This window comes from Purpureocillium lilacinum (assembly GCF_023168085.1).
Source record: "Purpureocillium lilacinum CBS 284.36 DNA, scaffold_3, whole genome shotgun sequence".
Taxonomy (NCBI): domain Eukaryota; kingdom Fungi; phylum Ascomycota; class Sordariomycetes; order Hypocreales; family Ophiocordycipitaceae; genus Purpureocillium; species Purpureocillium lilacinum.
This window is the reverse complement of record NW_027072113.1, coordinates 4,656,739-4,671,900: the sequence shown is the minus strand read 5'-3', so window position 1 is coordinate 4,671,900 and position 15,162 is coordinate 4,656,739. Positions and strand designations below refer to the sequence as shown.

Here is a 15,162-nt window from a genome sequence, read left to right as displayed (position 1 = left end):
AGTAGTGTGGGAGAAAGAATGAATGCAAAGGAACCTAGGTGGCAGGAAGTTCCGCTTTACTAGATATTCCGTTTGCTGTGCAGTGAATCAGCTCCGCGGCGTGAACAGAGCACCGCTCCACGCACCTCTGGAGCTGCCCACACGGCGGCCGCTGGAAGAAGTAGGGCATTCCAACTTGCAAAGCTACCTTACGAATGAGTAGTTGCTCAGGTCGCCTACAGTTTGGGGTCGCCTACAGTTTGCGGCCACAGACAGGCGGCCAACCAAGGGTACCTAGTTTTTACCGTAGGGAGTTGGCACGGCGTTGGTCTGCCGTAAAGCTAGCAGACATCTTCGTTTTGCCGTCTCAAGTAGGTCCTTTGTGCTTCTACGTATTGCTATCGTTGCCGGGCACAGGATGTAACAGAAATGGTAGTCATGCTGGTTGAAGGGCCCCGCCTGCGCAACTGACAGTTTGAACCTTTGCAAATAGGGACACTCTTGGCGAATTCTCCGGAAGGCAATACAAGCAATGTATTCCTATACGAATGGGCTGCTTGTCCTCATGGTGCATTCCCTCGTGTTTTGTCGAGGCAAGGTCTCATCCAACCCGACGAAGCAACACCTTGTCGCCCCGCTCAACGTACTGCGAGATGTCTAAAACGCCTTTGACGAAGCCTCTCCCAGTGTGGATGGCCTACTTTGTCATGAGGGGTATATTCGTTCTTGCCATGTCGAGGTATCGTACAATTCTATGATACAAGGCCCTCATCCAGGATACTCAATGCTCACCGAGACCTGCCCAGCACCATACAAGCAACCTATGCTTGCACTCGAACCGTTTCTCCCCAGGCGCCGTCAGACAGTCGCGCAGCTCTCTGGGACCTCTCCCCAGCACCATTCATACAACCTGAACCTGTGGCGAAAGATGTTTTCCTCCAGGATACAGTTCATGCATTCGGTCAGCCTTTGATCCTTCCACAGCCAGGCAAGGTCTATGATGGGCTGCGTGTAGGCAAACACCTCGGCGTCAAACAGGCCCGGCGTCTCGGAGCCGAAGAACCAGTCGTCATCGCCGAGCAGCCGCGACAGCGCTTTAAAGGCCGCTCTGGCGTTGGCGAAGAGCTGCTTCGGGTCGATGTGTGGCCGGCGCGTCGTCTCGAGAATCTCGGACACAGCCGCGGCGCGGAGCGTGTGCGTGGTCGACGCGCGAAGAATGGGGTTGGATGGGAGGTACCAGCGTGCCAGCAAGTGATGGTTTCTCGGCTCAACATAGATGGAAAAAAGCTATGCCAGTTAGTCAAAGGCTTCCTGAACGCGGGCGGGTTCGAGAACCTACCCAAGCTGGCCGAATCTTCTGAGACAAGATGGAGAGCCATGCGTCGAATTGAGATGACGAAACGTCGGGCATGGCGTATTGGGAGCGATCCAAGGCATAGCGCTCAATCTTGCTGCCAGTCAAGGGCACATCGGGTCTCGGGTCCGACGAGGCAGGCAGGAGAAACGGCAACACCCCGGAGGGAGAAGCATGGTTGTTGGACGGCACGATTTCGACGTCGACGCCGGCGATGCGTAGGAATGCCTGTACATGATGAGCCTTGCGGTTAGCTTCCAGGTCGTTTTCGAGGGAGCTGTGGCGGGCGTGGACTTGCCTGCCATTTCAGACACGTCGGGTTGAAGCTGATGTCGCCCCTGAGGGTGGGCTTGTCCTCGAGAAAGACGTACAACCGCGGCCGCTTGCGAACCTGTGCTGGTGCCCGGGCCGGCAGCGACTCGGCGGGGTAGACGCACAAGGGGAAGAGCTTGAAGAGCTGGCGGACGGGACCTGGGACGGCAAACAGGCCGCCGGCGCGCTGCTCGGGGGCCGAGGTCGGGGGCGCCGCGGCTGCAGCTGCTGGTGCTGGTGCTGCATCATCATGAGGCGGAGGAACCGTGGCCGAGGCCGGGGTCGTGGAAGCAGCCGGAGCAGCAGCGGCCATCTTTCGCCTGGGAAGCTCCGCGATGTGAGGACGGCGGCCGGAGCTTGCTGCTGGCGGGATGGAGTCGCGGTGCGGGCTGGAGGGGCCGACGAGGCGCGCGGGCGGCTGGTGAGCGCGCAGCCCGTCCGACGTTGGGCAACTTTTTTGCAGGTGCGGGTCCAGGGCGCCCCTGCGTCCGTCCGGGGGCGGCCAGGCCGAAGAGGGTCCTCCGGCAGAATCACGGGCCGGACGGGCGGGCAGGAGCTCCCGCGCCGTACAGTGCTGGTGTACAGTGTTAGTGCAGAACAGTCACCGTACAGATTGCATCTCACTCCTTTTCATGCTTTCCCAAAACGGCAATGCTTCCCTCACTCAGGCGGAGGCTGCCGCCGCTTGCAGGCCGGGCTCAGCGTAAGCCGTCGCGGTCCTTTGACTTCAACCAGGTGAACCTTGAACGCCTCGCGATAGAAGGTCTGGCACGTTACGTGCCGCGGATGCCGTCTGCTCTCGAGGCATTGTTGGGCAGCCTGCGGGCAAGAAGGCGGTTGTGCTACCGTTCCTACGAACGCAGACGGCATCATGTCACCGTGGCTTGGGAGACTGCGCGCTGTATCCCGGTTGCGCTGCAGCCAAGGAAGGAGCATGCAACCTGATGCAGGCCACGACGGCCTGAGGACCTGGGACGCTACGGGTCATTCACCAAGCACCTTCGTCCGGGCCGTAAAATGTAGACGACAAAGAGAAACCCACCACGAAACACCGGCTCCAGCAGCACGGAAATCAGAGTCATGTCCTCGTAAATCCGACTCCATCGACAAATTTTAACCACGCATCCCCAGCGCGCAAAAGGCGGTAAGTCACGGACGGGCCGCCCCAGTCTTGTCTGGGTGCAAAGGAAGCCGTCGACGAACCGTGGGAGAAAATCAGGGTCCAAATGGGCCTCGCGCGACTCTGCGACTCCAAAGCCGGGCGAATTCCCGGTGGTCCACCGAAAATTGGCAGTGGAGCCGCCAGTGGGCAGCCTTGCCTTCCGAGTTGTCCCGTATTGCTCTGACGAGAGACGGGACCGTCTCGTCTTGTTGCATCAGCAGTGATAGCAGCCAGAATAGTTGACAAGCCGGGGCATTGCTCCGGCGTCCCTCCGGACGATACGAAGCCTACCTACAGCAGAGACGTACGATACGTTCCTTGTAGTGTATGAAACTCGAAAGTGCTTTTAGGCTGGGTTGCAGATGCCGCGCCGCCCTGGCAGACGTGCAGGCACCGCAAGCCACCGCGCAAGCAGCACCGTAAATAGGTGCAGCATGGCGTCGCTGCGAGACCAACGATGTCACGGCGGCAGAGAAGACGCCTCTGTGGCTTGCCTGTGCCGTGTCTTCGAGACTCGCCAGGCAGCCAGGAACAATACCTGGCCTGCGGTTTTCCGTCCGTGGATCGCCCGCAGCGGTGGCACACGAGCACAACGGCCAAGCCCAACCTGCGAAAATCCCCATGGCATCGTGGGGACGGTGCAGGGAGGCCAGGGTCAAGGTGGCACGACGGGCGCTCATCACTGACTCGGCGCATGAGCGCGTCTCGCTTCCCATGCTCTCCGAGGCAGGTCCGACGATTCCATGGTGTCATTAGCCTCGCGGAAGGAGTCGCCTTCCCTTGGTTCGCCCTGCTGCACAGGCAAGACAGGAGCACCTGAGAGGGCGGCCCAAGATGCGCATCGATCCTGCCGTCGGGGAGGGACATCAGAGATGCGATCTGCCGCAGCTCCTGCCCAGCGCGTCTGCCAATCCTGCCCCCGACTGCTCGTCCAGTGCCCTGAGCACCGCAGGGACCTGAGACCTGAGGGCATTTTGGACCAATCCGCACGCCGGGCCCCGTTCCCCAGGGACGGTTGTACCAGTGATGATTCCTCAGTGGAAGGAAATCCCTGCTCGTGCCTTCCTCACAGGCCCAGACGATGACGCCGTCCTGCCTCGCTAGGCCTCTTGGCAGGGCCCCACCGGATCTGGACTTGCCGCCGCCCGCCCAGGCCTGCAAGAGTGCGGTACCACTACTACCAAGGCGGGACAGGCAAGGCAGGCGCAACGAACCCCGCTGGGGAAGACGGCGCATTCTAATTTCTGGGCAGTTGCGAGCGTGGGACTCCAGGCCCTTTTTCTGGGCATTAGGTTGTGGCTCGCAGACGGCGCGGGAGCAATGGCCGCCTGCTGCCCGCACCTGGGCTGCCCCGGGCTGCCACTGGCTCGGCGTTTTGGCGGCAGCCTAGCGACAATAGCTGCCTCCACGAACCCGCTGTTTGCGGCGCTGATGCGGGCAAATGGGCGCCCGCCGGATGTGCTGGGCGGATGGATGGATGGATGGATGGGATGGGATGGGCGGCATTGACGGACGGACTGGATAGGCCCGTGGAAGCCTTGGGTGGTTCTGGTGCTGGGAGAGACACACACTCACACTCTTCCAGTCCGTGTGATTCTCTCCTATGCCCGCGCGCATCGAATGATTGTCTCACCACCCGCACTTCTCCTCATCGCCTATCCTCTGCCTTGCCCTTTCTCCTCTCTCCTCCTCCACATCCCTCAGTCGTCTCGTATCCGCGCCCGTGTATCCCCCCAGCAAACGGCATCGTCGACAGCTTGCTCGTCACTTTCCTGCCCAACAAACGAGTTCTTGCAAAGAACTCGCACGACGTCCATCCTCCACTCCCGACGAGCCTGCAGCCGGCGTTCGCCCATTTGCGCACCCGCGGCGTTTCAACTCGAGTCCCCGAGCGGCAACCCCTTCGTCGCCGCAATCCGCCGCTGCTTATCGTCGCCGAGACCATCGCTATCTCGGTACAGACCTCGTCCCTGTCGGTCGTCGTCTGGACTCTGGGGACTCGCGTGGTCGAATCCTGCCCTGTCAGCGCACGCCATCCGACCCTACGTCAGAGTACGGAGCCCCGAACGGGTCGCTCGGTGTCGGCAGGCCGAGGCATCACGGATTCGCCGCCCGGTCAGAAGGGGCCACTCTTTTTTCCCGCCCGCCCACGTCTCACGTCTCGAGTCGCACCCGTCGACCGATACAGCAGCCCGGCAATCCTCAAGACCTTTGACGGCATCTCCATCACTGGGGCTGTCTGTCCCTTTTTTGTTCTTACAGCAGTCGCGGTCCCATCTCGGCTTCTCCACACTTCGCCGTTTGCCGAAGCCGGACGCCGTCCTGCACCCCGCCGACGCCTGCCTCGCCCATTTAGTCTCGGCTGCATCGTCACAAGCCTCGCACGCACATGAACCTTTCGTCATTGACTCTTTGAGCGTTGCCCAGTCCACGAGCGCGCCTTCCTTTGACAGCAGCCTCTTTGTGCTTGCTCACGATACTTGCCGGCTTTGTTATTAGAGCCAGGCAACGGTGCCTTTAACTTGCATCGCCTCCCCCACCGTCGGGAGACGCAGCGCATCGTCAACGCCTTCGCCGCCATCGTGCAGGAGTACCCGTCGCACAACATGAACGCCCCGATCACCTCGCCCATGGGGTCGCGCGCCGTTTCATCGGGCCCTCTATCCTCCACACAACAGTCGTCCCCTGCCAACGCCATCGCGCAGCCCGCGGTGCCGCAGCCTCCCGCCCAGCTACCCACGTCGCCGTCTACCGATGCCTTCCTCAAGGACTTTACCCTCGTCGCCGAGGCCGCCAAGCGCGCGCAGGTCGCCGTCATGGTCCGCGAGTTTGAGAGCTGCGGGCTGTAAAGGGCTCGACCGCGACGACCGACAGGGTGGCCGTCACCACCGTGCGACTTAATATGCGCCCGCTCGCATTTGGTCGAGCGACACGGCGTGCACCTCGCACTTTCTTTACCTTCGAGAGCCTGTCGTAATACACTGCTCGTTGGAAGACCTTTTCCTTTCCAGAACAAAGACTTTAAAGAGGGCTCGGGTCCTGGCTGGCTTTGGGGGGCGGCATGGTCTAGAGTGGCATACGAAATTGGCGGCTTTTGCAATTGCTTTTACGGCGCAGCAGGCATGATATACCTTGGGTTGGTATCGTTGGTCCTTTGGTCTTCCTCGACTTTTTCTTTTCTTTTCTTACCTGTACATCGCATTGCGGAGGCGGCGGTCGACCGGTGAAGAGGCAAGTGGCATATAGCAATGGACAACACTCTTCACACCGTTCCAAAAGGTGCACGGGCATGGATCGTCAGGTGCCGGCCGTGACGGGCGATTGCGCACTCGAGCGGATGAGCCGTGATCAGCAACGTGTGCAGCACAACTGTTCGAGTGAGGATCATGTGCTCCCAAAATCTTAAGGTTGTTTGGCCCGCTACAAGGGTTCTGGCTCCTTCGCGTCTCACGCATTCGATAGACTGTCGCTTGTGATTTGGCGGCTAAATGCCAACTACTACTAACTAACCGTAGATCGATCCAGGGGGGGTTTCTTCGTGAGAGATAGACAACACTTTGCGTGTCGGAGCTCCCTGCAAGACTGCAGGGCTAGCCTAAGCCTAGATCTCGTTTTGCAATCTCACAGGGCGAGAAATAAGACGGCGTAAATTGCCCCGAGAGGAAGGCGCCTATGCGGGAACAAAACGCGGGCATTAAATATGCCATGAACCGCTCCCTGCATCGTGGGGTCGCATCACAAGAGAAGAAGAGTTGACGCCTGCTCTCAGCGCAGTCGCGACAACCCCGTCACATCACGGATTCGTCCCGGCTCACCACGCGACACGCAGGCGCTCTGCAACTACGCGCGCGCTCTCTCGAACTCACCGGGAGTTACTACTCGCCCACCATGCGCGCCCCCTCCCTCGCGCTCACCGCCGCGGCGGTGGCTACAACCCTCTTCAGCAGCCTCGCGCACGCCGCCTCGACAAAAGGCATCGTCAGCGACACCATCGTCAGCGACGCACAGGCGTGCAGCTCGCTATGCGGCCTCAACGACGCGTGCCTCACGGCGCTGTACCACAGCAAGTGCCACGAGTGCTGGCTGCTGGACTGCGCGCTCAAGAGGGAGCCCCAGGGCTTCTCGGCGGTGGGCAAGTCGACCATCAAGCCCAAGCCCGAGTGCGACGCTGGCGTGGTGCCGCCGGTGCCGACCGAGTGCAAGAAGGCGGACGACGGGGGCGATTCGGGTGCGTCTTCTTCGAGCAGCGCCAGCGGGACGGTAGCGAGCAAGACGGACGCGACGGGGGCGACGGCGACGGCGGATAAGACGACGAGTGCGGGCACGGCGACGGGGACAAAGGACTCGGCGGCGGGGGGGAGGCTGGATGTCTGGGGAGGGTCGTCGTCTTTGGGGGTGGTGGTGGTGCTTGCGGCGGGGGTTGCCGCGGCTTTTGCATGAAGGGTGGGCGAGCGAGAGGATATTCGGCAATGTGGCATTGCTTTCCATCTGGTTATGGAAGGCTCTTCGCGGGATGTGACGGGGGCATTTGGAGACATGAGGTCGGAGATACCACTACTAGGCTTACGAGCGGTCGAGATAACGTCGCGCAATGTTTTCCAGCATGAATTGGGTCTCCTTCGTGGAGTCCTCTACCTCATATAGAATGACGTCTTTTCTACTTAAAGTGGTCTTTATTCCAGGTGTCTGTGTCTGTGTCATGAAGGCTGTGTATGCGGAGTGTAAGGGGCCGATGACAGCGGCGTATCGCCTGCCCTTCAAATGGTCCTCATTTCTTGACCACGATTCACAAGAATACGCTGCCATTTGTCTCTTTGCGTAAATGTACACGATGGCCGACCTCGGAGGCCATGCTCCGCTGTCCAGTTCGCCACGCTTCGTCCGCCTAGATCTTGGAAGCGAGCGACGCACCGCCATCGACTCGTATCAGCGCCCCGTTGCAGTACGCACTATATCAGAGCAAACAAGGTTAGAACCTGGCATGTCCTGACTTGGGTGTCAACTCACCCCGCCCGGCTCGAGAGGTAGATGCACGAGCCGGCGACGTCCTCGGGGCTGCCGATGCGGCGCAGGGGCACCTCGCTCTTGATGAGGTCGCCAAAGGAGTCGAGGGTGGCCTTCATCATCTTGGTGGGGAAGGGCCCGCAGGCGAGGACGTTGCTGGTGATGTCGCGCTGGCCCAGCTCCCTGGCGAGGGCGCGCGACAGGTGGTGCAGGCCGGCCTTGCTGGCCGAGTAGGCAAAGTTGCTGACGGTGGGGGCGCGGATGCCGTCGATGCTGCCGATGTGGATGACGCGCGCGGGGTCGCCGGGGCGGGCGGCGCGCTCGAGCAGCGGCAGGCACAGCTGCGTGAGGGTGAAGACGCGGTGCAGGTTGAGCGTGAGGACCTTTGTCCAGGCGTGGTCCGGGTAGGCGTCGAGGCTGTCGCCCCAGGACGCGCCCGCGTTGTTGAGCAGCACGTGCAGGCCGCCGGGCTCGCGCGCCGTCAGGTCCGCGACGAGGCGCTCGCACTCGGACAGCTCCTGCAGGTTGGCGGGCAGGGCGTGGACGGAGCCGCCGCTGCGGGAGGCGAGGGGCGCGAGCTCGGCGGCGGCGGCGGAGCACGCGCCGGCGTCGCGGCCCGTGAGGTAGACCTTGGCGCCGTTGGCGACGTAGCCCTCGGCGATCATGCGCCCGATGCCTTTGGCGCCTGTGCACGTTGCCGCAGTGTTAGTTGGGATGAGATGATGATGATGATGATGGGGCGGAGCCGCCGGTGTCATGCACGGGGGTTGGATCATCGATCACGGGTATTACTTGCCTCCGGTGATGAGGACTACCTTGCCCTGGATGGAGGTCGGGTTAGAATGAGAGCTGGGGTTGAAGGGCAGGAGGTGCTTGCCTTGACTCCGAAAAGACTTTCGACATCCATGATGGGCTGCGTGTCTGGGGAATGCCGAGGGGAGCAAAAAAGATGGGATATCGAAATTGACACCGGTGTTGCGAGGCAGGCAGGTCGGTGGCAGTCGATGAGAAGGGGAGCTGTAGGCGCTGCGACGTCGGTCGGTCGGCTGATGACATTGAGCTTGCGCCGCCCGAGCCGAGGCACAACCCACTGCCCGCCGCCGTCTGGCGCCGCGCCGTGGCCGGCAGAGCTGCCCTGGGCAGTGGGGTCCAATGCCCCTGGGCTCTGGGGTGCAGCAGCCGGGGGCGGGCGGGGGCTAGGCCCGGAATCCGGATCCCGAACCCACCTCCGGGGGACGAACGGCGCGATACGTATTTTGTACTCCATGCTTCGTACAACGACGGGACTTGGATGACGGTTACGCCGGCTCGGGGGGCCCAGCAGTCTTGCGACGGGACTTAGTCGTAGCGCTGCCGCCCAGCAGCATTGCCAGCATAAGTCGTATCAACCATGATCTCTTTCTCCCCGCTTTTGGCTGGAAGCATGAAGCGAAGATACTCGGGATTCGGGAATTGCCGACGGCACATCGCACGTATACGAGGTACCGGTAGGTATCTACAGCAATCGAACGACGTCCTCCCCTCCCCATAGACTAGCAATTTTAGATGCGCAGCTGCCATTGCTGAAGAAAGCTGGAGTCCCGTATATTAGCAGCTCAATGCATTCGCGCTTTCACCGAGCCCAGCCCATGCCAGAATGTCGGTGTGCAAGTCGACGTTGGATCCCCTCGTCCACAGCCCCAATGCTTTGACGGGGCAATATCAATGCCCAGACTCGCGCACGCAGTTGAGGCCCTCCACGAGCCTGCTCATGTGGTCGCGTGAGCTTGCCCGCTCATCTAGAGAATGCCATGTTGCAATCCATCTAGGGGCCCTGCGGAGAAGCTTCGCCCACTTCGTCGTACATACTAGATGGATCCCCCCCGCAACACCAGACCGGGGGACGCGATACTTGACGTCAAACGAGCGAGCGAACGGGATGTCGAGCCGCACGGTGGCATGATGCGACACAAATGCATTGAGAAGGCGCTGAAATCATCTTCGTGGCGGTCACAAGGCACAATGCGCCTTTGCGAGCCAGACATGTCAAGATCTCTTCTTCGTCGCTCGGCCACGGTCTACCACTCGGCCGGCGAGAGAGTTGGCAGGATCACTTGTTGCACCCAGAGTCATCGAGAAAGCACCCGCCGGCATCGCCGTCACACTGGCGCAGTCGCTCATTCCGCTTACTTTTCTCCCGCAAATGAGTACAATGGCACATGGGCTTACCACCTCATGTCCGGGCCCTCCTTGACGCGGACGCCCATCCATAAACTCGGCCTCTGCGCCGGCTCGGAAGGCTCGTCGTCGCGAGCCGCGAGCCGTGCCCAGGGGGGCCGGTAGAGACGACAAAATTGGTGGCCCCGTGCTGATTCGTGCATCGTACGCTTTTTCTAGAAGCTCATGTGGAACGCAAGCTGCGGCACAGCATAGGAGCCCCTTTCCGCGGCCAACTTCTCGTCCTTGCAGCATGGGCAACGGCCGGTCGCGTGCATCGCGTGCCCGTAGAATGCGACTGGGGCTGCTTGCTCTGCTTCGTATATATGGCGAGCCCGCGTCTTGAGCGGGTGCCAGGTGCCATCGATGCAAATTTGCTCTCAAGCCCTACAGCCAGCCAGCCAGCCAGTCAGTCAGTCTTTGGACCGCCAAAGCCCTGCCCTCGCTGCCATACTTCCGCTGAAACCGTACTCGGCCTCATCAATCTCTGGGTCATTCACTACTACCCACGCTGTCCGTCTCTGTCTCTGCACACAATGAAGTCTGCCTTGGCCTTCATCGCCCTCGCGGCCGTTTCCACCGCCACTGTTGCGGATTTCAAGGCAATTTGGGGCCTTGAGTGTGGTGTAAGTCCACGTCTTTGCACCGGCCTCCCGAGATAGGGCAGGCCCAACGTTCCCCCCGTGCCATCGAGCGTCATGGCTTCTGACACGCTGGCCCCCTTGCCTTCATATAGCTGCCCTGCATGAGTGACGCTGTGATAGACATGGGCTGCAAGGACGTGTCCGACAAGGCCTGCATGTGCACCACGTGGGGCGAGTTCAAACTCGCCTTCAAGACGGCAAACTGTGCGCGGAAGGCATGCGGCTGGAAGCATGAATTCAAGTTCCAGACATCCCTCTGGCACTATTGCCACTCTGACGAGCTCATCGTGCCTGCGGTGCCTGCCATTCCCATACCGACTAATACAGCCGCCCCCTGGACGCCCACGATCGACTCCAGCACGTTCGCACCTCGCACTACGACCCCGATCCCGGCCACGACTGAGACTGAGACTGCCGCTGCCGCTACCACCGTCAGCACAACCACTTCCACCGAGACGACCGCCTTCCCCGCCTGGAACGTGAATACCACCGCGACGACCACCACCACGACTGTTTCGGTCACCCATACGAGCACCGACTGCACGGGCTGCCCCCCCGCGACGCCTTGGACGATTCCAGCCGCGACTACCACCGTCACTTGCACCGAGTGCGCCGATGGCGCTGGGCAGGAGACGGAGGCGGCACAGACAGCCACCCCGACCTGGGACAACGGCGCCGCCGGGCAGCAGACAGCCGACGACACCCCAACCTGGACGCCGGCCAAGATGCCTGCAAACACGACTATCCCTGCGGTGGTTACTTCTGGGGCCAACGCCGCCCGTGGCGCCGGTGCGCTTGTGGCGATGCTGGTCACGGCCGTGGCTCTGTAAGGGACCGGAACGGGCTTTAATGACGGGTCCTTTTCTCAGGGTCAAGATGCTTCAATGAGTGACGGGATGGAATGGGATGGGATGGGCGTGCGAATAGATGGCAATGACGAGACTAGAGCTTTTAGATTTTTGAGGTATCCTGGCGACAGAGGCGCTCCGAGGATAGGGGGGCCCCGGTGGGGACCTTCAACTCCCGCATCGCGGCTGCAAACATATCTTTCACCTAGTGTCTAATATATCAGCGATACCGCCGCAGACTTGTACGCTTGGGGCCTTCAACAGTGAACGAAAGTTCCTGGAGGAGGACGCCGGTTCCACGGTTCCATTGTCCAGCGCGGTGTCTCGGTGAGGTGGGAGACGAACGACGTGAATGTGGGTCATTGATGAGGCAGCTGTTTGTCTGCCGTACGAAGTACACAAAGCACTTGACAGAGCATCGAATCAGATACGGTAAGTGACTGACGGTGGTGCCTTCCTCATTCTCATAAGGTACTGTACGTCGTCGGTAAGGTGTGGTAAGGTAGGTACCTAGTAGTAGTACATAATATCTTGGGTAGCACCTTCCTTGGGTGGTCGTATTGAGATTCGGCAGGCGCCGCCGACGAGCACGTGCTCCGTCTCACCACATGCTGCAGCTTGACTCGACCGTTACAACTAACAAACGCCGGTTTCGCTCCTCTGCCCTCCTATCCGTCTGGCGATTCGCGACTGCCCGGCGATAGCTTCAACTCGCCCTCCGCGCACCAACGACACGGCCGGCCACTTTTCCCTGAGAGCAGCAACCCCCCCGCGCTGCCCAATCGTGCCACCGCCGTCGCCGAAGTCCGGGGGGGGTGCTCCCCTCCACAAGCCAGCTGGTGACGTCTTTCCTTGACCCCCCCACACCCAGCCAACCGCGGCGACAATCCCCGTTTGCCCGTCAACTTAGCTCGGCATCCACACGGATGGCTCCATCGGCGCGACGGGTCGCGCGAGCAGCGCTTCGACTCCCCCCTTCTGGACGGGCAGCTGCAAAGGGCAACCCCACAACAACTTTCGATCCCCCCGCCGCCGTCGCCGCCGCTGCCTCCCTCCCGTCCGCTCCCGATTCCTGCTTCCCTTTCCCTCTTGCTTCGTCCTCTCGTCTCCTGTCCTGTCTGTTCTTGTTTCTCTCCATGGGCGCTTCATCGCCCCATCGCTGTACATGATTGCATGACCTAGACCAGACATCGCTATCCCGCCCCTCCGCCTCCGCCTCAATTGCACTCCGATACCTCGACGGCAACGATAGCCGGACTGCCCCGCGACGCCCCTCCACCGCACCACCTGCTTCGTCGCCATGGCCGCCGCCTCCACGCAGAGCAGCGCCAGCAGCTCGGCCTCGGCCATCAACCCTGACGAGCGCTCCCGTCTCCAGGAGAGCTTTGCGTCGCTTCCCTTCACCTCCCATCCGTCTCGGTGGGACTCGCTCTACCGCCAGGCCTTTACGCCCTGGGACCGAGCCGGTCCCTCGCTCGCCCTGGCCGACCTCCTCGCCCAGCGCACCGACCTCGTGCCCCCGGCCCAAGAACGCGACGCCCGCGGCAACCTCGTCCAGGGCGTGCCCCGACGCACCGCCCTCGTTCCTGGCTGCGGCCGCGGCCACGATGTGCTCCTCTTGAGCTCCTTTGGCTACGACGTCTGGGGCCTCGACTACAGCCCCGACGCCGTGCGCATGGCCGAGGAGAACAGGAAAGATGCCGAGAGCAAGGGGCTGTACAAGCCCGTCGAGGAGGACCTGGAAAAGGGCGACATAAAGTGGCTGGCCGGTGACTTCTTTGATGAGAGCTGGTCCAAGGGCATTGGCACAGACGGCTCTGGCACGTTTGATCTCATTTACGACTACACTGTAAGTCTGATCTCGGCGGTCGTCCAGCTGCATGTCGATCCCGTCCCGTCTGCTACATGTACTTCAACATGCCGTTGCATTGGAGTGCCGGCTAACCAGCAACCCACAGTTCCTGTGCGCCCTGCCCCCGGAAGCCCGTCCTCGCTGGGCCAAGCGCATGGCCGACCTCGTCCACCCCAAGGGTCGGCTCGTCTGCCTCGAATTCCCAACGGGTAAGCCTCTGTCTGAGCCCGGCCCGCCGTGGGGTCTCAACCCCGAGGTGTACGAGGCTCTCCTGTCAGCTCCCGGCGAGGAGGTCTCGTATAACCCCGACGGGACCGTGGTCCACAAGCCCAGCTCCAAGCCCTGCCAGGGCGAACTGCATCGGCTCAGCATCATCAAGCCGACGCGGACACATCGGGCGGGTACGGCTGAGGATGGCTCAGTCATGGATTTCATCTCCGTGTGGACACGGTGACACCGGTGATGTGTGTGAGGCGGCGCGAGGACTCCAGAGAATGAGGTGGCAGAACCTATGATAGAATGATGCCCAATGCACCAAAAGTGATTTGAATAAATGCCGTGGGGGGCGTTTCGCCCCTTGATGAGTATATATGACGCCTCTTCAAGCTCCGTGTTGTCGCTATGCAGTACTTGTCAAGCATCAATATGGCCCCCAAATGGAAACAGCGTGGCGGTATGTCAGGGATCGGGTGGCTTTACGGTGTCGTCTTCTTGCGCAGCGAGTTGTAGTGTTCGCCAAGGCCGTAGCCGTGGCGGTAGTACGCCAACCAGAGCGTCTTTCCCGTGGCCTTTCCCTCCTCCTCGCCGATGCGCTCCGTCCGCCCATCCTGAATGACGCGAATCTCAGCGCCATACCGCCTCGCCAGCGCCGTGAGCTCCAGCTGCCCGCCCCACTCCGCCGTGTCGCGCACCCTCGCCACATACGCATCCAGGTCCTCCTCGAGGAACGGCGCGAAGTCGTCCGCGTTCTCGGCCATGAACGCGGCGGCGGCCCTACGCACCGTCTTGTACGCGGGCTCCGGGGTGGCGGACGCGGTGGTGGACGCGCTGGGGAGGACGGGGATGGCGTTGTGCGACAGCTGGTCCGCGACGGCGGAGAAGAGGCAGTGCCCGTCGGGCTCAATGTCCTTTTCGACGAGGTCGTTGGCCGCAAAGGCCTTCTTCATGTAGGTGCCCTCGAGGGCGCGGCGGTCCGTCATGGTGGAGGCTTCGGCGGCGGCGGCGGCGGAGGCGGCGACCTGCTCGGCGGCGCGGCGGGCGAGGCGTTCTTTTTGGCGGTTGCGCTTCTTGCCGCCTTCTTGCTGCTGCTGTTGTTGCTGCTGCTGCTGCTGCGACGGCGGCGGCTGCGGAGGTTTGGTCGTCGCTGTGTCGTCGTTCGCGTCGTCGGTGGTAGGGCCGCCTATGCTGAGCTTCCCCGCCGCGGCCTCGAGGCCCCCTTGCGCGGCGTCATCGTTCTCGTCGTCATCGTCCTCTGCAGCGCCGTCCGTCACGCCGGCGGTAAGGGCGGCGAGCTCCGCGGCGTGCCGCTCGCGCGTCTGGCGCTCCATCTCGGCGCACTCGTCGTTGACGCCCTTGCGCGTCTTCTTGGTCGCGTTCTTCTTCTTGTTGGTGATGCGGCCCTGCAGGTCCTTGAGCTCCCGCCGGTGCCGGGCCTGCGCCTGCTCCAGCGTCTCACTTGCGGCGGCGGCGGTGGCCTCCATGCTTGCTGCCTTCCCGAGCCGACCTGCCCCTCTCTTGTTCTGTCTGCGTGTACAAGGACGTCGATCGGAGGCCGTGACGGAGAGGAGGAGGAAGAGGCCCGGGATGCAGTC

The 15,162-nt window shown here is 61.8% G+C and overlaps 7 protein-coding genes across 7 annotated transcripts; 4 read left to right on the top strand and 3 right to left on the bottom strand.

Moving 5' to 3' along the window:
* Window positions 1-837: 837 nt before the first annotated feature.
* PLICBS_004988 (uncharacterized protein) lies at window positions 838-1,958 on the bottom strand (the record flags this gene model as incomplete). The annotated part of the gene is made up of 3 exons (XM_018325607.2): window positions 838-1,266; window positions 1,319-1,631; window positions 1,705-1,958. The coding sequence occupies 3 exons, from the start codon at window positions 1,956-1,958 to the stop codon at window positions 838-840; spliced, it is 996 nt and encodes a 331-aa protein (XP_018175359.2).
* A 3,455-nt stretch (window positions 1,959-5,413) lies between these two features.
* PLICBS_004987 (uncharacterized protein) lies at window positions 5,414-5,656 on the top strand (the record flags this gene model as incomplete). Its single annotated transcript, XM_065600633.1, has 1 exon — window positions 5,414-5,656. The coding sequence occupies one exon, from the start codon at window positions 5,414-5,416 to the stop codon at window positions 5,654-5,656; it is 243 nt and encodes an 80-aa protein (XP_065456705.1).
* Window positions 5,657-6,695: 1,039 nt separating this feature from the next.
* PLICBS_004986 (uncharacterized protein) lies at window positions 6,696-7,247 on the top strand (the record flags this gene model as incomplete). Its single annotated transcript, XM_018325610.2, has 1 exon — window positions 6,696-7,247. One exon carries the CDS (start codon window positions 6,696-6,698, stop codon window positions 7,245-7,247), a length of 552 nt encoding a protein of 183 aa, XP_018175362.2.
* A 445-nt stretch (window positions 7,248-7,692) lies between these two features.
* PLICBS_004985 (uncharacterized protein) lies at window positions 7,693-8,718 on the bottom strand (the record flags this gene model as incomplete). The annotated part of the gene is made up of 3 exons (XM_018325611.2): window positions 7,693-7,756; window positions 7,815-8,496; window positions 8,706-8,718. 3 exons carry the CDS (start codon window positions 8,716-8,718, stop codon window positions 7,693-7,695), a joined length of 759 nt encoding a protein of 252 aa, XP_018175363.1.
* A 1,825-nt stretch (window positions 8,719-10,543) lies between these two features.
* PLICBS_004984 (uncharacterized protein) lies at window positions 10,544-11,481 on the top strand (the record flags this gene model as incomplete). The annotated part of the gene is made up of 2 exons (XM_018325612.2): window positions 10,544-10,633; window positions 10,744-11,481. The coding sequence occupies 2 exons, from the start codon at window positions 10,544-10,546 to the stop codon at window positions 11,479-11,481; spliced, it is 828 nt and encodes a 275-aa protein (XP_018175364.2).
* Window positions 11,482-12,799: 1,318 nt separating this feature from the next.
* On the top strand, window positions 12,800-13,805 carry PLICBS_004983 (uncharacterized protein; the record flags this gene model as incomplete). The annotated part of the gene is made up of 2 exons (XM_018325613.2): window positions 12,800-13,348; window positions 13,458-13,805. The coding sequence occupies 2 exons, from the start codon at window positions 12,800-12,802 to the stop codon at window positions 13,803-13,805; spliced, it is 897 nt and encodes a 298-aa protein (XP_018175365.2).
* A 241-nt stretch (window positions 13,806-14,046) lies between these two features.
* Window positions 14,047-15,051, bottom strand: PLICBS_004982 (uncharacterized protein; the record flags this gene model as incomplete). Its single annotated transcript, XM_018325614.2, has 1 exon — window positions 14,047-15,051. One exon carries the CDS (start codon window positions 15,049-15,051, stop codon window positions 14,047-14,049), a length of 1,005 nt encoding a protein of 334 aa, XP_018175366.2.
* Window positions 15,052-15,162: the final 111 nt, after the last annotated feature.